This window comes from Homarus americanus, unplaced genomic scaffold, assembly GCF_018991925.1.
Source record: "Homarus americanus isolate GMGI-L3 unplaced genomic scaffold, GMGI_Hamer_2.0 scaffold21048, whole genome shotgun sequence".
In the NCBI taxonomy this organism is placed as follows: Eukaryota; Metazoa; Arthropoda; class Malacostraca; order Decapoda; family Nephropidae; genus Homarus; species Homarus americanus.
The window spans coordinates 766,820-791,039 of NW_024714126.1; the positions used below are offsets into that span (position 1 = coordinate 766,820).

General features: G+C 42.1%; 2 protein-coding genes across 2 annotated transcripts in view; one reads left to right on the forward strand and one right to left on the reverse strand.

Annotated features, from left to right (window-relative positions):
- Positions 1-16,401, reverse strand: part of LOC121875857 — a 65,792-nt gene extending 49,391 nt beyond the window's left edge. The window contains exon 1 of the mRNA XM_042380576.1: positions 16,267-16,401. The gene's annotated coding sequence lies outside the window, so the exon portion shown is untranslated. The remainder of the gene's footprint in view (positions 1-16,266) is intronic.
- A 1,748-nt stretch (positions 16,402-18,149) lies between these two features.
- The window catches only part of LOC121875757 (extensin-like), a 67,029-nt gene continuing 60,958 nt past the window's right edge, over positions 18,150-24,220 (forward strand). The window contains exon 1 of the mRNA XM_042380445.1: positions 18,150-18,236. Within this exon, the coding sequence (XP_042236379.1) occupies positions 18,150-18,236 (87 nt within the window). The remainder of the gene's footprint in view (positions 18,237-24,220) is intronic.

Below are 24,220 nucleotides of genomic sequence, written 5' to 3' on the forward strand. Positions count from 1 at the left end.
TATTACGTAAAAAAAGAAGAGATAAACACGTATTCACGGCAACACAGAAATATATGTCGAAATACTTTTAGAGAGATCACGCTAACCGGGTGTGATTTTTCGACTATTTACACTCGCTCGGTGTGGTGGAGCGGCGGTGCTCAGCTAGAGTTGTCTTTTACACTAAGACCGTTTCTTTAATTCTTTTCAACGTTAAAATACTCCACAGTTTCTTTTTAAATACTCTAAGACGTAAAGTATTGAATAGAAAAAAGATAGGGTATACTTTACTATATGAGCAAGAAACAGACAACTCGAATTTAAGGTCCAAATATTCTAAAACGCGCTAAACTAACACAAAAAATCTTAATTAATTTCAATATTCATGTTTTCATGGATTTTTGTGTTGCTTGTGTATTCAATTTAAAGTTTCATATCAAACATTCGTGCAAGATAAGAGAAATGAAAATAATATTCAACACCATATGAATATTGATGGTAAACGATTTGGAATTTGTTTTATCTTTCTATTTCCACAATTATAAGATGACAACGTTGATATGGAACTTCACATCGTATACACAAGTAGGAAACTGACTCTCAGACCATGATTACTGAAATCAATTGAGGTTGTTCTCTTTGGTTTAGTTTGTTTTCGTATTCCAGGAAGTTAGGTAATGACAATGTTGCAGGTTATAAAGTATTTACCTGCAGTGTTAATAAACGCTTTGTTATCCTCGTAATAGGACATCACTTAACGAAAATGTTGGTAGAAGATAAATAAATAATTCGAGTGTCATTTTTTTTTCAGTGGATGGCATTTTCTTTCAGGTTTTCTGCACGCGTTTCTTTATGTAAAAAAAAAAAATATCGAAATTAATCGGATTCAAACACGTTCTTGAGAATAGAGAACCAGTGGTAAGGTGAATGGATACTCGAAGCCATTTTTGTAGTCGAGTAACACCATGGTAGAACACACCTATTGTAGCAGTGGGGATGAGCGAATGATACGACTCGAGGGAAAACATCTCAGGATTTTCAATCCATAAATATATAAAGCAACAATCATGACAAATACATTGTTTTTTTTTCCATGGATTGGGTGACATAGTGATCGAAAAATACATTAAAGGTTCACACACACACACACACAAGCGCGCGCGCGCGCGCGCGTGTGTGTGTGTGTGTGTAAACAGAGAGAGGGAATTGTCTCATATTAGGGCTGGCCTGACAGCATTACCCTTAAAAAATGTATAACTCAGGAGAAGTTGAGTTGGGGAGCCAAAGTCCTCAACTGCCGACTCTAAAAACATGACAAGATAAATTACACACGGAGACCGATGCTGCTGAATTCTCGTGAAACTGAAACTTAGTTGAAGATTTTCGTTGATATTGTATAACTTCTGTTTGAGGAGGGGGAGGGTTTCTCTCTGGTTCTGTAGTGACTTTATCATTTATTTTTTATTGAACTAGTGTGGCGGTGATGCTGTGTACTTTTGTTTGCATCATCAAGGAGTTTTCATGGCAATAATCTTCACTCATAGCACGTCGGTAACAAGGCCGTAAGGTGCTGCGCCCTAGCGGCAGGTATATGACTTTTATTACAACTATCTCAGTTTACTCGTGTTTCGTGTTGCCATGCGCTTTTATTTGTTTGTTTTTTCCAGCAGAAGTACTAAGTCTTTTTTCCAGTTCCATGTAAAACATCTTTTATTTTATCTCTGGGAACTAAACTCTAATACTTTAAGTCTTAAGAGTATTAGAGTCTAAGGCATTGAGAACCATCAATTGGTAACCTCTTTATCTAAATTAAAAATGAATATACTTCGGCTATAAATAATAGTCTAATTGCTAATGGATAATCTGAGCATTATACATGGCTAAGTCTATTTAGTCATCTAGTTACCGAACTTACCAACTGACAATACACTGCAGTGAGTCATCCCAGCATTGTTAAACTGGAAGAAGAGGGATACGGTCCATTGAAGACAAATTAATAACATCGTGTCCTTCTAAAACTTATGCTTGTTCTTCAAATAGAATTTACTCTTTGAAGTATACTCAATAAGATACAAATCCCGATCAGCAGCATCACTTTTGTCTGATACCTGCCCAGTACCTACAGTTGCTTATAACTGAATTTAATTATTGTTTTATGTTTCTACGTCTTTTTATCGTTTCTGACTGTTTTATATTTTCTCTTGGGGTACAGTATGAAGTAGATGAATGGTAACAGGTAGCACCAGGCAGGAGCTACTGTTACGGGCACAACTCACTCACTACTGATGTGCTTAACAATAGTACTGATAATGCAACTGACCACCTCAACCACGTGTAACTGAGAACAGATATATAAATTAAGTTAAAACAAAGGGACATGTATCAAACTATATGACTCACTACGTCGTGGAGTTGAGTTAGGTCAGTGGTATAACTATGACGATAAGTGGATGTTTTTGTTTTGATATTATTTACCCAATTCCTAAGCGTGACCTGTAGAACTGTTATACTTGGTGCATAATATATCCAGCGATCACAGTAACAACACGACTCCCAAATTACTGCTCCTAAATCTTGGCTTTCATAGTGTCCGCAACCTAAAAATATAGCAGCTTCTGTTCTCTTTATCCCTCGGGAAAAAGAAAAAAACGACATAACAGGACTTTTTTTACAGGATTGTCGACAATTTATTACTGAAAAACTGTGATTGACCGTGTGTACACCTAGAGGCGACCCAGAGGTGCTGCTCTCATGAGCGTCACCAGGGGAGCCACCGAAGTTCTTATATCCTCAAAACTCTTCCATGTAATACTGATTTTTATAGACTGTTGATATGTCCAAGACAAATAATACTTCTGATTCATGTTAAGAGTTCGAAGTTGTTATGTATGATAGTAGAACTAACTGGAAAGACTATACTCTATTAACATAAATCACAATACTTTTTCAAAACATTTATCTTTGGAATTTCAGCCCTTATTATTATATATATATATATATATATATATATATATATATATATATATATATATATATATATATATATATATATATATATATATATATATATATATATATATATATATATATATATATATATATACAAGTAAATCACTGTAGGTGCGCGTGATCTAGGTATATGCTGATAACCACAAGGAAAGAAGAAAACACGAAGTTCCCAAGCGCTTTCGTGTAATTCACATCTTCAGGGGTGAGTACAGACTAAAGAGAAGTACAAAACAAGGTGTATATATACAGAGGAGGGTGAGACCAGGTCCATAATGGTCAGGTATTAGGTAATGACCCTACTAATCTTTAAATAGCACACAACGGTTGGTGGTCAGGTCAGATGGTAAGGTGACCCGCCCTTCTCACCTGGTTAAAAATCTTATTAATTACAAAATTGTCCAGTTTGTACAGGCCGTTACTCAAATTCATGTTGAATGCTTCGGTATGTTTAATAAGACTAGATTCTATGATGTTCCTACTGTCAATTGAATTACAAGGTAATATTGAGGAGGCATTATCCCAGTCAATGCGATGAACAAACAGAGCATTGGATTCCTGGCCTGTCCTAACACTGTATTTGTGTTGTTTAATTCTAGTTGCAAGATCTTTACCTGTCTGGCCTAAGTAAAACATATTACATTCCTTGCAAGGAACTTTATAAATGCAACCAATTGTGTTGTTGGGGGAGTTCTTGATTAACATTTGTTTAACAGTGCATGAGTTTTTAAATGCCACATTGACGTTCCAGGTTTTTAGTTGTGAAGGAATGTGTGAGAAATTTTTGTGAAATGGTAATATTAAGATATTCTTATGGTCATGGGTGGGCTTGGGATCAGTTCTATAAAAAGTTTTCTTAGTAATGTTTAGGCATTTGTCTATGAAAGATCTAGGGTATTTAAGGTTTGAGCCAATATTATAGATATATTTGTATTCCTCATCAATGAATTCCGGACTGCAAATTCTCAAAGCACGTAAAAACATTGTTGAAAATACTGACTGTTTGACTCTATTATGGTGGGCAGAATAATAATGAATGTATGAACACACATTAGTTGGTTTTCTATAAATACTGAACTTAAAGGTGTTACCTATTCTATGTATCAGACAGTCTAGGAATGGCAATTTACAGTCTTGTTCTAATTCCATAGTGAATTTGATCGAGGGGGCTAAGTTGTTAAGTTGTGGCAGGAAAGCTTTTAGGTCCTCATTACATGGCCAGAGACATAATACATCATCAACATATCTAAACCAGACTGCTGAAGGTGGTAAAATATTACTTAATAGTTTCTTTTCAAAGAATTCCATATATAGGTTGCTTAATACAGGTGAGAGTGGATTACCCATTGCCATACCAAATTTTTGAGCATAATATTCTCCATTGAATTCAAATTTACAATCCTTAATACATAGTTTGATGAGTTCGATGAGGTCGTCTTTCGAGACGGGCAGTGAAATATTGTCCAGGGAATCTATGAGGTACTCTAGTAAATCATCAACTGGGACCTTTGTAAAGAGTGATGTTACATCAAAACTGACCAGTTTAAAATCATAATTAATGTGTAAGTTATTGAGTTTATCAACCAAATCCATATTATTCTTGATATTAGAGTTAGAAATGTTGCCAACTAGGGGATTTAGTAAAGAAACTAACCATTTAGATAGTTTATAAGGGATTGACCCAACTGAGCTAGTGATGGGTCTTGCTGGGTTATTAGGCTTGTGGGTCTTGATTACACCGTACATGTATGGCAGTAGGAACATCATAGAATCTAGTCTTATTAAACATACCGAAGCATTCAACATGAATTTGAGTAACGGCCTGTACAAACTGGACAATTTTGTAATTAATAAGATTTTTAACCAGGTGAGAAGGGCGGGTCACCTTACCATCTGACCTGACCACCAACCGTTGTGTGCTATTTAAAGATTAGTAGGGTCATTACCCAATACCTGACCATTATGGACCTGGTCTCACTCTCCTCTGTATATATAGCAATGTCGAGGTAGGGAACGAATTTGCAAACAGCAATCACAAAGAAATTCGATTCCAGTTAGATTTTCAGGGCAGACGTAAGGAAAATTCCACTAAAGTACCAGATTTCAGAAGGGCAAACTTTGACAGTTTAAAGAGGCAGCTGAGAGAGGGGGTGTCGCGTTTGGCCGTGAACCTGACAGATGACACCGACCTGATAACGAGATCTGAGATTGCCGAGTTCCACGACAATTTAAATAGTGAGTTACTTAATGCACAAAGGCAGAACATACCATACAAAAAACTCAGATCAGACAACAATGACCCTAAATGGATAAATAATTATTTAAAGAATATCATTGGCCAAAGGAAGGCTATAGGTAGAAGGATAAATCGTGGGGAAATTCACCTCCGGGACTATTATAGGGTATTGGCGAGTAGGGTTAAAACCGAGATAAGGAAAGCAAAGAGGAATAATGAGGTAAGGATAGCAAGGGAGGCGAAGACAAACCCCAAAGGATTCTACCAAATGTATCAAACTAAAACACGAGAAAAGATTGGACCAATACGGTCAGACTCCGGCGAGCTCACTGATAACGACGGAGAAATGAGCAATAATTTGAATAAATATTTTTCAACAGTTTTCACCACCGAAAATTTAAACATGATACCCGAGGCACCGACTCTATTCAGAGATAGTGAAGAAAACAAATTAAGTGAGATAGTAGTGACTAGTAACGATGTTAGTAAGCAAATAGACAAACTAAAGCCTAATAAGTCACCTGGTCCCGATGAGATATTTGCCAGAGTATTAAAGGAATGTAAGGAAGAGCTTAGTATGCCCTTAGCAAAGTTGTTTAACATGTCCTTAAAAACAGGTGTAGTACCAGAATCCTGGAGGATAGCGAATGTAATACCGATTTTCAAGAAGGGGGAGAGATCACTATCCTCTAACTACCGCCCAATCAGTCTAACATCAATAGTAGGCAAATTACTGGAAGCAATCATTTCAAACTCTATTCGAAATCACCCGGAGAAGCACCGATTGATCAATGATTCCCAGCATAGCTTCACAAGCGGACGTTCTTGCCTAACTAATCTATTAACAGTCTTTTCATCAGTTTTCGAATCGGTGGACGAGGGGCACAATTATGATGTGGTATATCTCGACTTTAGCAAAACCTTCGACAGAGTCCCCCACGAAAGACTAATTAGAAAGGTAGAAGCTCATGGCATCAAAGGTGACATCCTTAAATGGATTAGGGCGTGGTTACAGGACAGGAAACAGCGAGTGAGCATTAACGGCACTAAGTCCCATTGGAGCAACTTCACAAGTGGAGTTCCCCAAGGCTCAGTACTTGGACCATTATTATTAATTATATACATAAACGACATAGATATCGGCATAGACAGCAACATAAGTAAATTTGCTGATGACACTAAAATAGGACGTGTTATCAAATCGGACGAGGACTCGGCAAAACTACAGGAAGACCTAAACAAATTTTTCGAATGGTCTGAAAAATGGCAGATGAAATTCAACGTCGACAAATGTAAAGTACTCAGTATAGGAGATGTAAACAGGGAAACCAGATACCAGATGAACAACGATGCCATAGAGAAATCCGACTGCGAGAGAGATTTAGGAGTAATGATAAGTAGGAACCTTAAGCCAAGTAAACAATGTGTTTTTGCTCGTAACAAGGCTAATAAAGTACTTGGGTTCATACAAAGGTGTGTTAGTTACAAGACTAGCGAGGTCATCCTAAAACTGTATCTTGCTCTTGTGAGACCACACCTGGATTATGCAGTTCAGTTCTGGTCACCGTATTACAGAATGGATATAGAATCCTTGGAAAGAATTCAGAGGAGAATGACAAGACTAATCCCGGGCATTAGGAACCTTGAATATAGAGACAGGTTAAAGCATCTTAATTTGCACTCCCTTGAGAGACGTAGAGCGAGGGGCGACCTGATAGAGGTGTATAAGTGGAAGACAGGGCTAAACAAAGAGGACATTACTAAGGTACTCAAACTATCCAACCAGGAGCGAACTCGTAACAATGGTTTAAATTAGACAAATTTAGATTTAGGCGTGAAATAGGTAAACACTGGTTTGGAAACAGAGTAGTGGATGAATGGAACAAGTTACCAAATATCATCATTAACTCGAATACGCTGAACTGCTTCAAACATAGGTTGGATGCTTATATGAGCAATAGGGGTTGGGTGTAAACGGGACTGCCCAGTATGGGCCAATAGGCCCGCTGCAGTTTCCTCCATTCTTATGTTCTTACACCTTGTTTTCTACTTCTCTTTAGTCTGTACTCACCCCTGAAGATGTGAATTACACGAAAGCGCTTGGGAACTTCGTGTTTTCTTCTTTCCTTGTGGTTATCAGCATATACCTAGATCACGGGCAACTACAGTGATTTAAGTATTTAAGTGGGTGAAAGGAATCAATAAAGGGGATATAGATAAAGTTCTTATAATATCCGAGCAGGATAGGACTCGGAGCAACGGATTCAAGTTGGATAAGTTTAGGTTTAGGAGGGAGATAGGAAGAAACTGGTTCACAAATAGGGTGGTGGACGAGTGGAACAAGCTTAGCAACTTTGTAGTAAGTGCGGGAAGTCTGGAAAGTTTCAAAAGGAGGCTAGATAGATTCATGGATGATAGAGAGTGGTAGTAACTCTCGACAGGAGCTGCCATGCATTGCACAGGCCAACCGGCCTATTGCAGACTCCTTATTTTCTTATGTTCTTATGTTATGTAAATCACTCCCATAATTAGTTTTTCTCTTCCTTCCGTGATTTCTACCCATATTTATACTGTATATATATATATATATATATATATATATATATATATATATATATATATATATATCTGTTCTAATATCGCCATGATATGGTACTGAATATATAAATTATAATAAAACAAGTATAAACTGTATATCATGTATCGAGTAAACTTGGGTAAATTTTATCTAGTGTACTCGAACTGGTTTTTTTCTTAAATATATTTGTAAATTTGAATTGGACTCTTCCTCAGGTCCCTGAAGACACCACCTCTGATGCCTCACACACGTGGTGAGTACCTCCCTCATCACCCAGCGTTATACAGTTTGTCTCTCCATTTATACCCTCTCAGAGTACCCGTTATACTCCCGTTGTCATTAATAATATACTTGTACATTTATTGTATTAGTTAATCCTAAAGTCGCACTCTCACTTTTTGTTTAATAATTTCTCTTGGTACGGTTAACCTCTGTACCGATTCCATCACCATTTGTATTGTACTGTGTCTGTGCGGGATGTTCCTCTCCCCGCCTCCACCCACGTGCCAATATTTACCCAGTGGTGATACTCGAATGAAAAGGCAGAGCATGAGAGGAGGAGGAGGAACTGGGGCAGATAAACGGACGATAAGACACAACTCCTGAGCCAACTACCAAGACCAGTTTTCACACAAGTTTCTGATGGTTTAACTTTATGATATCTGCAACCTGCCTCTGCCAGCCTGCCATGACAACTGCAGCTATATGTCAGAGGAAGCTATGTCATTTTTTGTGCCATAGAGTTCTGGTGTATCATGACGCCTTGGCAATTGAAACTCTCACCAATGGCCAGTTAAAAGTATATAGAATATGGGTAGGGCTGGGTAAGGTAGGATAGGGTAGGATTGGATAGCGTAGGATAGGGTTGGACAGGGTACGGTTGGATAGGATACGGTTGGATAGGATACGGTTGGATAGGATATGGTTGGGTAGGATAGGGTTGGGTAGGGCAGGAAAGGGTAGGGTTTGATAAGATAGGGTAGGGTAGGGTAGGGAAAAAAGGAAATCCAGTAATGTTGACCGGGGGGGGGGTGAAGGATGTGGTAAACTTTGGCCGTAAACATTTATTTTTTGTTGTTGTCTCTGCTGATAACTTACTGTTTTTATTCCTTTATGTGTTGCCGTCTGTAAGAACATCCCGACCATGGCCTGCCCTCACCACCACTACACGCCGTCAGCTGGTGTAACTTACAGCAGCAGCAGTTCTTCGTCAGCTATAACTTACCCAGGCAGGGAAAAAAATACTTGCATCTCGTAACTTACCAGAACAATAACTGTGTCAGACATAACTACTCCTAAAAACTCCTATTATTTACCTAAGTATAATAGCGGCGTAGCAGTTAACTTCCACAAGACGCAGTAGTTGATGAGGAAACACCACGTTAATTACCCCGTATGAAAAATATACAACATAATAGCAGGAATAACAAAAGCTATTTGCCTCATTTGTTGTTAAGTCTCGTCATTAATATAATATAATCTTGTAATTTATCGTTTAAAGTAAGGTGTTAGGGTACCGTGTTCAGGGAGGAGGAGGGTTTAACTATATCAGGGTCGGTTTAATACCATTGTACCCCAGGGATTACGGTATATCACGCCAGCTCTTTGTCTCTCCACCTACAAGGATTAAAAAAAAAAGAAAAAAAGATACAGGATACAGAAGGGTTGTCTTAGGATTCTGATTTTTTTTGGGGGGGGAGGGGGTGCTGGAGTGCTGGAGAGGATTTTTTTTTTTGGAATGTAGATGAAAAAAAAAGTATTTGTAAGGAGTAAGAAAAGTTAAAGTTGGAGCATTTATTAACTAGTGAAAAGTTTATGTAACAGGTCAATTAAGAGTCTTGTAAACAAAGTAAAAGTTTTTGCAATAAGTAAAAGTTTTTGTAATGATCAAGTTTTGGTAACCAGTAAAAAGTATTCGAGAAAAGCATAATAAATTTATGAAACAAGAGTCCTCGTACTTAAGTCATCACACCATCGTCTTAAAGGAGTCATCGTTAAACTTAACTGTTAAATCAGGTTATCCGATTAAATATGGTAATGTCAAGTAGAGAAATGGTAGGTAGGGAAGGTGAGGATCTTGTGGAGAGAGGTGGCAGGGCAGGACAGGGTAGGGGAGAGGAGATTCTGGTGTGTTTTCGCCCTTCCATGACACAGTGGCGGTGGTTAAGGTCCAGCAGGCTGTAACGAGCGAGGCTCAGCCAGGGACCAGTTGCCGCCTCCCACACATATAAACGCTCGTTGTATTTCAATAGGAAAATTAACTCCGGCGGCCACCTGGACTTCCAATTGTACCAGTAGACTCAGGGGGATTTATTTCAATTTATTTCCTCGTGGAATTTTATTTATTTACCCATAACTGCCGGGAGAATGAGCGGCTGAATGGGGAATATAGGGTAGTGGGTTAGTGTTTCGTTAAGGGGGGGTATAGACAGTTGGGGAAGAAGGATAGGGGAGTTGGGGTGGTGTATAGATGCATAGATGGGGAACAGAGGTCGAGAGGTTAGGGTGTGGAAGAGTAGTATGGAAAGTGAGGGAGGGTGCAAGAGCGACTGGGAGCGTAGTGTGGAGTGTGAGAGAGGGTGTTAGAGAGACTGGGAGAGCGATGTGGAATGTGGGGGAGGGTGGAGGAGGGACTGAGTGAGGGATCAGGGTGGATATAAGACTCCCTCACCCACGCTGACGTAAGACGAGGCTGGCCGTCATCCAAGGCTTACTCAAGGTTGTATTTTTTCATCCATAATAATTAATGCATACTGAGAGAGGAGGTGGAGGAGGTAGAAGAGGAGGTGTAGCAGGTAGAGGAGAGGGTGTAGCAGGTAGAGGAGGTGGTGTAGGAAGTAGAGGAGGTGTAGGAAGTAGAGGAGGTGCAGGAGATCGAGGAGGTGGGGGAGGTGTAGTAGGTTAGAGAGGGTCTAGGAGGTAGAGGAGGAGGTGTAGGAGGTAGAGGAGGAGGTGTAGGAGGTGTAGGAGGTAGAGGAGGAGGAGTAGGAGGTGGAGGAGGAGGTGGAGGAGTTGTAGTAGGTTAGAGAGGAGGTGTAGTAGGTAGAGGAGGTGCAGGAGATTGAGGAGGTGGGGGAGGTGTAGTAGGTTAGAGAGGAGTCTAGGAGGTAGAGGAGGAGGTGTGGGAGGTAGAGGAGGAGGTGTGAGGAGGTGTGGGAGGAGGAGGTGTGGTGGAGAGGGAGGGAGGGTGTGGAAGTAGAGAGGTGTGGGAGGTAGAGGAGGAGGTGAGGTGGTGGAGGAGGTGTAGGAGGTAGATGAAGGGGTGTAGGAGGTGAGGAGGAGGTGGGGAGGTAGATGAAGGGGTGTGGGGAGGTAGAGGAGGAGGTGTAGTAGGTAGAGGAGGAGGTGTAGGAGAGTGTAGAGGAGGTGTAGGAGGTAGAGGAGGAGGTGTAGGAGGTAGATGAAGGGGTGTAGGAGGTAGAGGAGGAGGTGTAGTAGGAGGTGTAGGAGATTGAGGAGGTGGTGGAGGTGTAGTAGGTTAAAGAGGAGGTGTAGGAAGTAGAGGAGGAGGTGTAGGAGATAGAGGAGGAGGTGTAGGAAGTAGAGGAGGAGGTGTAGGAGATTGAAGAGGTGGTGGTGGAGGAGGAGAACGTGTGCCTCTCTGATCCTGGTAATCTTGTAGGTGAGTTTGTCTTAGCTTCCTGTCTGTCTGTCTGTCTTTTTCTCTTTACATTTGTATCTGTCTATGGATGCGGTACGTTGTTATCTGAATACCAGCTGAGTGTTTTGTGAGAGTAAGAAGACCAGCTGAGTGACTAGCGATAATAAGGAGACCATCTGAGTTGCCAACTGATTGATCGGTGATATTGGAAGGACCAGCTGATTGCGTCTCATAAATCCTCATATTTTTATCAGTAAACTATGAAAAATAAAATGAAAAATTATGTAAAGCGGAGACGAAAATACGGTCTCGAGGTCTTCCTTCATGACACTCGCCGGAGGGTAGGTAGGTGAGGCGAGTCCTACAGCGTTGCCGGAGATTGAGGGAATTTCGTTTATGAGTTTCCTCCTCCCGATGGTTCAGGGGCTTAACATAGAATCGATGAATAGAGAATGATTTATGATGAACGATAGTGCGATGGGTGGTGGAAGGGCAGGTGAACGATAGTGTGATGGGTGGTGGAAGGGCAGGATAAACGATAGTGTGGAGGGGAACAGAAATTTCCACACATCCGTTACATAAACACTCACAAAGGAATTAAAATGTAATCACTTTCGAGGAAACCTTATTGCATGAGCGATGATATAAACCAAACAGTGGTTATGTGAGGAGCTACGTCGCAGGTCTTCCCCGTGTAGGTTATTCAGTTCGTCGTGGATGCAGCCATATTCCTGGGACATAAAACCAGTATGACCCAAAGCCTGCAGTTCACTCTCGTGGAGGACCTTGCAGCCATTGACGCCTGAGACAAGTGTGTTGTATGTGACACCGACCCTCTCTACCACTCAGGCCACTGGCACGAGCTTGATCCCAAATCTTGGATACTAAAACCAATTCGCTAACCATTCGGCCAAGTCATCCACAAACTAGAGACATTCGGTAACAAAAACCAGGCAGCCAAACAAGGCTGTTAAAACACCCCTGTCCCAACTTTGTGTCGGATAAAAATGCTTCCGCTATGAAACTTTTGAGGAAAAATCTTTGGAATTTTGTTCACTGTTGAGCGACCCAGCAATAGACGCTTCCAGTGGCGCGGCATAAACCCAGCGCACCGTGGATATTATAAACAATTCTCAAGACACATATTCGGCGACGTCATGAAGCCTCCGCCAAAAATGTGACAGCTTCGTTACCGAGGGACTGACTTGACCTTGACGAAAGAATCACTGAGAAAAGTTGTGGTTTTGTGAGAGAAAGAGAATGTGTGTGTGTGTGTGTGTGTGTGGCGCATGACCGGGTGAGGGAGGAGGTAGGGATGGCAACCATGAGGAGGGAGGAGGAAGGAGGAGTCAGCCATGAAGAGGGAGGAGGTAGGGATAGCTACCATGAGGAGGGAGGAGGTAGGGATGGCAGCCAGGAGGAGGACTTGTGGGTGCTTCGGATGCGAGCCAGCGACCCTTAGGACTGGAGGCGAGTGTTGTGTACACTCGGCCACCACACACAGATAACACAGAATAAGCATTATAACAATACAACATAATGGTAGAGAAGAGTAGAGAAGATATAATATAACGGAGAGAGAGAGAGAGAGAGAGAGAGAGAGAGAGAGAGAGAGAGAGAGAGATAATGCGGTAAAGGATAACTCATTATAATGATGGAGCCGAGTCAAGATAACAATGTGGCTAAAGAATGATAACAGGACAGTGAAGCGTAGGATAGCGCTCTATTGTATGTGCCGGCCAGGATTTCTGACGGAGGGGACAGGTTGCTGGTGAAGAATAACAGGATAGGGACAAAAGGATAATAGTAAATAGGGATGAAAAGATATTAGTGAGTAGGGATAAAGGATAACAGTGTTTTGGGATATAAAAACATGGTGGTTATATAAATTTAAAACTTAAGAGTATTGGAAGAATAACAGTGTAGTGCAGCAGAGAGGAGGCAAGACAGGGGAACGACTCTAGGATAATACTGGATGGAGAGAGTAGGATAAGTAGGCGAGAGAGATGTAGGACCTACGTGATAATGAAGGACGGGGTGGTAAGGTGGAGGCGTGGGTGTGGATATCGAAGAACCGGGAGGGATGGTTAACAGTGTCGGTGAGGACGAGAGACGCGCTCCGGGAGAGGAAGAGGCGTCGTCGTCAGGGAGTCTGGGCCAGAAGTTGGTGCCGCCGCCTCTGGTCACAAGAACGGGTCGTATCGGGATAAGAAGCCTCGTTAGTGCATCATTAGAGAGGCCCCCATCACCCTGAACCCTCACAACCGCCGGTCTACCGTGTTTGTGGCTGTGAGTTGGGGAGTACATGGAGTTGTGGGTATTGGGTGACTGTGGCTGTGGTCCTCGCTATGACTGTGGGTATGTCTGTCTGTATGTCTGTAGATGTGGCTATGGTGTGATTCCGACTATGGCTGTGGTTTTAATTTCGGTTGCGACTGTGTTTATGTCCTGGGGGAGGTTAGGTGGGAGAGCTTTCAAAAACGTCAGACTGCGGGACTGTCAAACCTAATTCAAGTACATTTATAGTGGACATGTGATGTACAGTAGAGCGTGTGTGGTGTTAGTTGTGTACGGGACATAGGGTGAAGCGTTCCTGTAATCCTTGTCTCCATTACTGGTGCAACAGACGACCTCCATTCTAAACTTTTAACACCAAATGACGTCTTCTTTATTCTCTTGTCTTCTACAGTCAATTGTTCTTAACAGTTACTGAAGAAAAGTTTACCCCAGCCCGAAATCCCGTTTGGAAACTCCGCGTGCCATTCTTTTACACTTAAAACAAACATCTCGGGAGGAGAGTTAAAGCAGACTGAGACGAAGACAACTAAGTTTCTAGTAAATCCTTCTGTTAACTCAGAGACTATCGCTAGTGGGAGTTTTTATATCGTACATCAGAAATAAACACAATATGAGTTTATGAGCTCCAACAAGAGTCCTCATTTACAGTAACCTACTAATAGATAAAATGTGTTTATAAACATTCAGTCTTCATTACTGATGAACAATAAGTATTTCGAATGTAATGTATCGCAACCAAGGAAATATATCTCATAACTTTTAATGATTTATGACAAGTAATACAATATAACATCAACATTGTCACATTCACTTGGGGTATAATCAGTGGTATATTTGTCCAATGTTTATATACAGACGAATGTCGATGTTTATATCTCACCCAGTACTAACTACTGGCCATGAGTATGTGTGTGTGTGTGTGTGTGTGTGTGTGAGGCAGAAGGCAATGGTTCGTCCTCCTCTCCCCTCCTCCCCCGGAGCTGGACTGGGGCCAGAAGCTGACGCCTTTCTCACGACCCCCGGGATGGATTGAGGCACTCTAGTCCTGAACACCACTTTTCCTCACTCTAGGAAACTACGAGATTAAAGCGATATGTCTCCTTGCCTCTGCATGTCTCTCATCTGCCCCCTCCATTCCCAGTTTTATTTATCGTTCTTTAGTGAATTCCACCAAAGTTGATTTATTCAGCGATACAATCCGTCATTGACCATGTCTAGTGATTCACTGACGTTGGAGGACCTATTCAAGCCTTGTCTGGCTGACAATATGAATTATTCACCAGTCTGTCGAATCATTGTAAATGTCTTGTGATTCACCACCACAGGACTTAGTCTATTTTAACCCCTTGTCCAGGAGGTTTCGCGTGCGGGTCTGAGGGCTGGGCAAGGGGCAATAAACTTCACGTTTCTTCAGGTCGAGAGCACAGCAGGCGGGGCGGAAGCTGTAAGTCTCGGGGAGGGACACGCTTTATCACGATGAATTTGGGGTCATCAGTTTTGCTTAAAGCTATTGTAAATGTTACTTTGGTCTTGTTAATGTTTGTTAAAACAAATCTAGTTGAGTCGAGCAAAAATCAACGATAAAATTGACTCTCTCTCTCTCTCTCTCTCTCTCTCTCTCTCTCTCTCTCTCTCTCTCTCTCTCTCTCCACATTACACAAAAGTCACCACGAGCACAGTAAATATACTCTTAACTTGTTAAACGAAACTACAGTCAATTCAGACGGACTGATAACTGGCTCCAGGGACTCTGCATTGATCTTCAATTTATTACCAAGTTAGTGCCGTCACATAGACTAGTAATGCCAACAAATGATCGACTCAATATAGAAAAATCCCTTTATTGGGCGAGACCTCACATCCAGCATCCACTCAGGTGTTAGAATCCCCTTGCTGTAGTGGAGAGTTCAAGAGAGGTGGATGGGGTATGTAATAATTTGATGGGGTGTATAATAATTGATGGGGTGTGTAATAATTTAGGGGATGTGAAATATTTGATGGGGTGTGTAATAATTGATGGGGTATATAATATTTGATGGACTGTATAACAATTGATATACTGTACACTTATTGGCGGACTCTGCAGTGATTGGTGGAATGGGAAAGAACTAATGGAGAGTCCAATAACCCAACTGCAAAGATTAATACCCCCACTAACACACCTACAAAAGGTAGTCTACCTCACTGTCACACCTGCAGAAGGTAGTCTACCTCAATGACACACATACAAAAGGTAATCTACCTCACTGACGCACCTGCAGAAGGTAGTTTACTTCACTAACATACTTGCAAAAGGTAGTTTAGATCACTGACACACCTGTAAAAGGTAGTTTACCTCACTGCCTTACCTGTAGAGTGTAGTTTACTTCACTAACATACCTGCAAAAGGTAGTTTACTTCACTAACACACCTGCAGAAGGTAGTTTACTTCACTGACACACCAGCAAAAGGTAGTTTACCTTACTGACACACCTGCAATAAGGTAGTTTACGTCACTGACACATATGGGAAAGGAATTTTCTTCCATGAAAATAAAAACAACAACAAAAACATGCAGTTTTAACTCACTGGCACACCTGCAGGAGGTAATTACTACACTGGACAACCTGCAGACGACAGTTTCCCCCTCATGACACACCTGCCGTTGCCGAGGGTCGAACTCTGAACGACGTGACCAGAACACACAAGTTCGTCGCCTCTTACCTGTGGAGAGGACAGGTATTGTCAGTTCATTTCGGCTAAATCATGAAGTTGGTTGTATTTGGATTGCTGTGTGGAAAATACTTGAATTATAATGAATGGTCGAGAGTTTTGGATGGTCGAATATGTGTATGCATTTGAGTAGTATAAAAGTTTTAAAGTACTGATGGTCAACTATCCAGTGTTTGGATGATATAGAACAAAGGTTTAAAAGTGACGATGTTTAACTAGTGTTTAAGGAATATACAGTTAAGGTTCTAAACTGTTAGTGGTCGACTATGACATTCGTGTCCGGATGATACAGCATTATAACAACTGAAATCCATCGATTATCACATGAACACAGAATCTTACAGATATAGAGCATAATCCCAGAGGTACAGGAGGTGAAAGTAGTGATAGAGGCAGAAATGTAAATTACAGTATATTTCAGCTTAAAGTACATTTTGACACTTGACAATACACAATCATCACAACACACACACACACACACACACACCAAGAAACAATCACATTACACAGTCCCTTTACGAGTACTCTCAGCAATAGAAAAAATACTAAGTACGGTAGAGTGTAATATTACTCTTTGTAGGTAAGACCAAAGGAGACGGTGATGGGTGTACAAGTTTTATATTAATATGGGAAACGAGCTACAACTTCCACCAACCTTCAGGGTAAAAACGACCGTAAAAAACACCCGAGACAAAGGACAAGATTGGGAAAATGCTGGACGCCTCGGCACCATTCGTATTTTTCACAAGTCGGGAACGAGGTAAGAATATTTCCTTTGTCTCACCCTCCGGCGTCGTTGGTAATGACCAGATGACCAGGAGAACACGCACTCTCCAGGAGACAGGAGACAACGACCACAGCGTCTCCAAGGACCCCTCACCAGGCAGTAGGAAGGTGGAGGAGACGGGACTTGATGGACTTGATGAAGGAGGTGACGCCGTTGCCTCACTGTCTCCGGACGTCTCTCATTAGCCTGTCTTATGAAATGGAAAAGGTGAAGGGCACGGAGATACTGTCAAAGTGTCTCCAGGCGTTCCTTTGGTGAGATGGAAACATGGTTACTGACGAAGTGTCTGCGGACGACTTTCTCCAGTCAATACGAAGGTGGAGGAGGTGAAGCAAGTGCCATAGTGCATCCAGGCGAGCCTGAGTCACCAACAGGAGGACAGATGAGACGAGACCAGAGCTCTGTTCTCTCTAGGGTGGACGCAAATTCTGTCGCAGTGTCTCCAGGCGTCTCTCACCAGCCAGGAAAAAAGTAAGAGACCGACTCAGCCTCCAGGCGGCAGGAAGAATGTTATTGGTATAGTGTCTCTCGGTGCCACTCAGTACGAGGCTCAGCAGACGACATACAATAGCTGTCATTTTGTCAAGCTAATAAAAGTGTTTCTACTGACTGCTGCCAAACTATCCTGGGCGCAACACTGTGTGGAGGATGAACCTAGAAAGTGCTACTCACACATTGTATATACTGTAGCCCAACAAGGCGTGGAAGGCGTGTGTAGAGACTATCAGCCCCAAACTGTAAAAATAAGCAATACATTCTTTCTGTCATTATACGCGGAACCTTCGTTATTCTGCTGTAGGTGTAACGCTGTATGAAAGGTGGGCTTGGGTAACAACTACTCTCACACTGAAGTAGATCCCTGCACTAGAGGAAACAGTAAACATAAATACTCCCCTTAGCATTGAACAAGAAGTAAAGGCTGAAGAAATATCAACCGGACCAAAAACTCAATATGGTGAAGAAGAGAAGATATAATTTTATGCGAAATACTTCCCGTTCACACACAGCACCAGAGTTAACTCCATGTGGCAACCTGCAGGTAGATGGCAGGTACGCACGCACATAATATGCGAAAATTAACACTAGGTAGACTGGACTTACAGACAGTCGCCCACACTCTGAACCACCACCATTACCCAACCTCCACCACACCCCCCCTTCCCCACCACTACCACTTACATACAGTCGCCCACACTCTGGACCACCACCACTTACAGTTCCCCACACACTGAAACACCAACACTTACAGACAGTCTCCCACACACTGAACCTCCACCACCATCACCACATACAGTTTCCCTTGCACTGAAACTCCACTAACACTTACAGAGTCTCCCACACACACTGAACCTCCACCACCAACACAGGATGGGCCCAGGTTCCCCCCCCCCCTAAACAGCATGGCTCTGGCAAGGTATTATTCCAGATTACGTCGTGGTAATACTTGGGTTCTGCGGCAAGTCTCCAGGAATAATGCATGATACAACTCAGACAAGGATCACTCTGGTGCATTTTGTAATTATGTTTATTACTGGAATTGTGTGTGCGTGTGTGTGCGCGTACGTGCGAGAGTGCACTGGAACATCTATGTAAGCTTGCCTCACATAAATTACCATAACATCATTAATAATCCCATTTGGCAACCACTGTAAACAGCGCTGCCTGGATGAAGATGACTTTTCGAGGCAGTTAATGGGGCGAATCAGAGGAGGGCGGACGGTCAATTAAAACACCATGGTTAGCACACATAAAAACATAAAACAAACACATCAACACTTTGGACATTAAGTCACTGGCTTTGCCGACGAAACTGAAAATGTAAACAACGACTGAAAATATTCCATAGACTAAAGCCTCAGATTCAATAAACGTTTTGCAGGGGTTATAGAGGAGACTAATGGTGCCGTGATAAAAGAAATACAGAAATAAAACTTTCAATCCATTAAAAAATAAAAAATGGAAACGTTTATAAGTTCTTTAAATATTGTAGTAGATGGTGAATAGACCATATACATGCGTTTATACATGGGTAGGTAGTTAGCATACATATTCATAGTGTGTAGATGAATACGGAGGAGGAGGGACTCGGTCTGAACATGCATAAACAAACTGGAAAGTGTCGGTCGTCGCCAGCGGAGGTCGTTGTAAGCTTCGCCTCCCACCTCACCCCTGACACTCATGTTAGTTAATTAACCCATGATGTAAGTCTCACTCAATTATGTTAGGTGACCCATGATGTAAGTGCTGACAGTATCATGTTAAATGACCCATGTTGTGAGCCCTGACATTAAATCTCATGTTAATTGGCAGGTACAGGAAGTTATTCAGTTCTGTATTTGGTCAATTTTAACTCGCTACACCACCGCTGATGTGACTTCTTGCCAACACGTATGATGTAACCTGTTACAACTTTATACAGTATTATCACGTAAAACATCTTGTGTCGTAAAATTTACCTGAGATGTGGTGTTGTGTCATATTGCATTCTGAGAGCCTTATATATGTTGCTTATGAAAATAACGCTGTAAACTTTGTTGTAACTTGGACGACGCACCAGAGGGAGGAAGTTTGCTCTGTGGCGAACAACTTAATAGAAGTTTGTTGTGTTCCGACGCCCGGGCCGCTAAGGAAGTTTACTGTGTCTTGGACCTCACAGTACGGAAAAGTTTGTGTTGTGAAAACCTAGAACTGGAGGAAATATGTTGTGAGCTAAATATGTTGTGAGCTACACCACTGAAGGAATGTTGTGTTGTGAGCTACACCACTGGAGGAATGTTGTATTATGAGCTACACCACTGAAGGAATGTTGTATTATGAGCTACGCCACTGAAGGAATGTTGTGTTATGAGCTACACCACTGAAGGAATGTTGTGTTATGAGACCACATAGCCACATGGGCCTATGTGGTGGAGAGACTGTACTACTGGAGGCGAGGTGAACAGACGAGAGAAAGCGTGGTGACAAATTTCCCCTGTGTGTGTGTGTGTGTGTGTGTGTGTGTGTCATGAGCAGAGGAGGAGTAAGAAAGAAGAGAGCGAGTGAATGGTGTATATGACCCAGAAGGAAAAAGAAAGTCAGGAATGAATTTTACTAACTGGAGCTGAGAGAGAAAACCCTCCGTCATAATCACTCAGCTCTTCTCTCTCTCTCTAAGTCTTTTTGTCTTGTCATTTGTTCTTCCTTCTTTATTCTTTGTTTTGTTTTGTCTCTCTATTTCTCGTGTCTTTATTCACCGTTTCTCTCTTATACATTGTCTGATCTCCCTCCCTCAATTCCCGTTTCTTAACACATCTAGCCACGTCATTCCTTCTGCCAAACACTTCTCCCCCCCTCCCCTTCCCTAAACGTCATTTCCTTTCCTTCTTCCGCCAACCTCAGTCTTTTACTCTACTCGTCAATCTCCGTCTCTTTCTGTTAAAATTCCAACTCCTTCTCTTCCTCCTTCGTCTTCTGCTATTTCTCCTTCGTATACTTCTCCAATCATTCTCTTTATTTTCCTTCTTGTTTTGGTCTTCTCTTTCTGCTCCTCCTCTTCCTTCTAGTCTTCTTTTTTCTGCTCTTCTTCTTTCTGCTCATTCTCTTCCTTCTGCTCCTCGTCTTCCTCCCTTCCTTCTCGTTCTCTCCCTCTTTATTCTCTTCCTCCTGCTCCTCCTCGTTCTCCAGGGCATGAGGGACCGGGACATAATAAGTAGTGTTCGTGTCGTATATAGTCGTCGTTACACTCTCTCTCTCTCTCTCTCTCTCTCTCTCTCTCTCTCTCTCTCTCTCTCTCTCTCTCTCTCTCTCTCTCTCTCTCTCTCTCTCTCGTGTCATCAAGGTATGGACGCCTTGACAAAATAGCTCTTTATGTTACCATACCTGTCGATAGTTGGAGATACAGTAAGTAGCCGGAGCTTATTATTGATGTAACTAGCAACTGGAGAGGGTAATTATATACATGTATGCTGGTCAATTAAATGAGAGAGAGAGAGAGAGAGAGAGAGAGAGAGAGAGAGAGAGAGATTCAATAAGTAAAATCGCCATACAAGTTCACATTGGTTCAGTATGTGTATACAGTATATAGAATCCAGGTACACAATGTACTGTTGTGGATAAAATGAATTCGGCAGGTAGGGAGGGGACGGAGTGTGATGAACGCTTGACACGTTACATACAGGAGGCAACAAAAAGTCTGCGATTTTCTTTTCACACCACAAATTGATATTTTTCAGTTTAATTATGAGGCAGACGCATCTTGCACTAACATGTGATGTAAATAACTCAATACACCAGAATAATCACGAAAAATGCCATAAAATGTTTAATGTTTATAGAGACTATTTACCGTCACCCCGATGCGACGGTGCCAAGTCTACCAGGCACCACCTCCCTCCCTCCCTGTCGAATTCTTTTAGTCCGCAACTGTACATAGACAGTGCAGGTACAGTATATAAAACCTTGGTAAACAATAATCAACTCTATCTGGTTATGAAGATTGGGATTTTAATGTTTCTTTTCCTCGGATTTTTTGGGGGTTAATGAGTTTTGGTTGACTTATTTTACCTGTATATAAAGTAACTATTGTTCATTACGTATAAATCAGTCACAAACATGATCCAAAAGTAGACTCCAGATATTGTTATAAATATTATTGGAATTTGGCTGACTATTGTTATATATCGTTCGTGAGTTATATAGACCATGGGAATCGATGAACAGTTCCAAAATACAATCCCACCCCGAACCCATCTCATGACCTACTCCTTATCCATATGATTCGCTCCTGACCCCCATGGCCCATTCCTGACCCCCATGACCTTCTCCTGACTACCCTTGGCACTTGAATCACCATGATCTATCCCCCCCCCCACATTAACCACCCAAACCACCCCCTACCCCACTACGGCTTAGAAACTTTCTTCCCGATATCCGATTCAAATGAATTTCGTGAGTTATAGGTTAACATGTTTACTCTCCGATTGTGTCATTTGCATTCCTAAGATTCCCTGCAGCTTTTGACCCGAAATTTGGGATTTGAGTTAAAATGAAATATACAAGTGGTTATATTAACTCCTGTCACCTTGACGGAGTGAAGGTCATTTAAATTCACACAACACGAGAAGTTAGGAACACCGTACACTCAAAATCTCATGTTGACGAACCACTTCCCACCTCAATAGACCTCACTGGGTTCATAAGTCACGCTGTGCCCGGGTGGCGGCGCTCAGTGCCTGGTAACCGTACCTCAGTATTACCCTACTGTGGCCTAGTTATATTTGAGTCAGTTGCTACGATGGGATGATCTGACGTCCCTTCATAACTAAAAACCCGGGATGTACAGTATGTGAGATATATTAACAAAACTACAGCAGCTGGACAGATATAATACTAAAAATAAAAAACAATATTATATATAACTACAACATCACATGTAGTTTGGTAACAGTAATAACAATAATAACAGGATTGTATAAGAACCACAACATCATGGTGTACATTAGTTTGGTCTAGATAATTTTCATCGACTCGTATAGAAAGTTTGTCCTGTGTTGTGGTATGTTCTCACACGCCTGAATTAACACAGTTTTTTTTTTTTAAGTTTAACAAATGTATTGGCAGAGCTTGTAGTACAGTTGCCTATTCTGAGTAATTCAGTCAGGTCTTGACACTGAGGGTGGTATCACTTCTCACTGCCACGCAGGACAGAGGTTCATACACAAAGAAATACATCATATTCATTAACAGCTATAAATGTATAGAGATCAGATTCATATGGGAAATGTCACTGTTCACTGCCATGCAGGACAAAGGTTCGTACACAAAGAGATGCATCATATTCATTGACAGTACATATACATATATGTATACACACACATACACATATACATACATATACACATATACTGTAATTAACGTGTCCACCATAGAGTGAATGACCCTCAACAGTGGTGCCACACAGAGGGCCTTCACTGTCCTGTGCCCTCCCTCCCTCCCTCCCTCCCTCCCTCCCTCCACCCATTTATCTCTATATTTATCGTTAACTTTCCAGTCATTTAAGTGAGACGGACAAGTGACCTAACGAAGGTCACAGCAGGTGTTCCCTACCAGCCCATGCAATAACCACCCTTCACCCCTTTCTCACTTTTTGCCCCTTCATCCCTCTCAGCCTTTACCCCTCTTCATCCCTCTCATCCTTTACCCCTCTCTCCCTCCATCGTCTCTGCCACTTCCTGCTCCTCTCTCTCTCTCGCTGTTATTATTCCGCGCTCCACCCCTCTTCTCTCACCCCACGTTCATCCCCTCTTCACCCTCTCACCCTACTATGTTATCTCCCTCACCCCTCCCAGCCTGCGATCCTCCTTTTTCCTTTCCACCTTGCATCCCCCCACACCCCCCACAACCCCCCACAGCCTCCACAACCCCCACTCCTCCTCTCGGCTACCACCTAACCATACGCACTTACCTCCAGCCATCTGTCGCTCTTCTTATATGAGACTCCCTCACCTCTTACCTTCCATTCTCTCCCTAACCATCTACCACTCTACCTCATGCCTCTCCCCCGAACTCCTTCTACAAACCCCTTTTCTGTCTCTTGTGTCTCTCTCCCTCACCCTTTCCCTCAATTTCTTACCTCAAAAACAGTTGTCCTAAACACCTGCCACACGCCAACCATCACATCTCAGTTTATCCCCTCCTACGTCAACCAGGTTCCCCACCACTAACACCATCCATATCTAGTCCTATCCACCTCTTTCCTGCCTTTAATCGATCCATACTAACCTAATCTAACCCCTCCCCACCTTCTACCCTCCCCATCACCCTATCCTACCATTCCTGCCTTAGCCTACAGCACACATACCATCTTTTTTTTATTTCTAGTTGAAGAGGGGATGAGAGGGAGAGGGATGAGAGGGAGAGGGGAAGGTAAACTATACAGGTGTGTGGTACGTGTGTTTGTCGACTTCTTTCGCCACCTCTGCTCCCTCCTTCACCCACTGTCTCCCCTCCATTACTCACTCCCTCCCGTCCTTCACTCACTCTCTT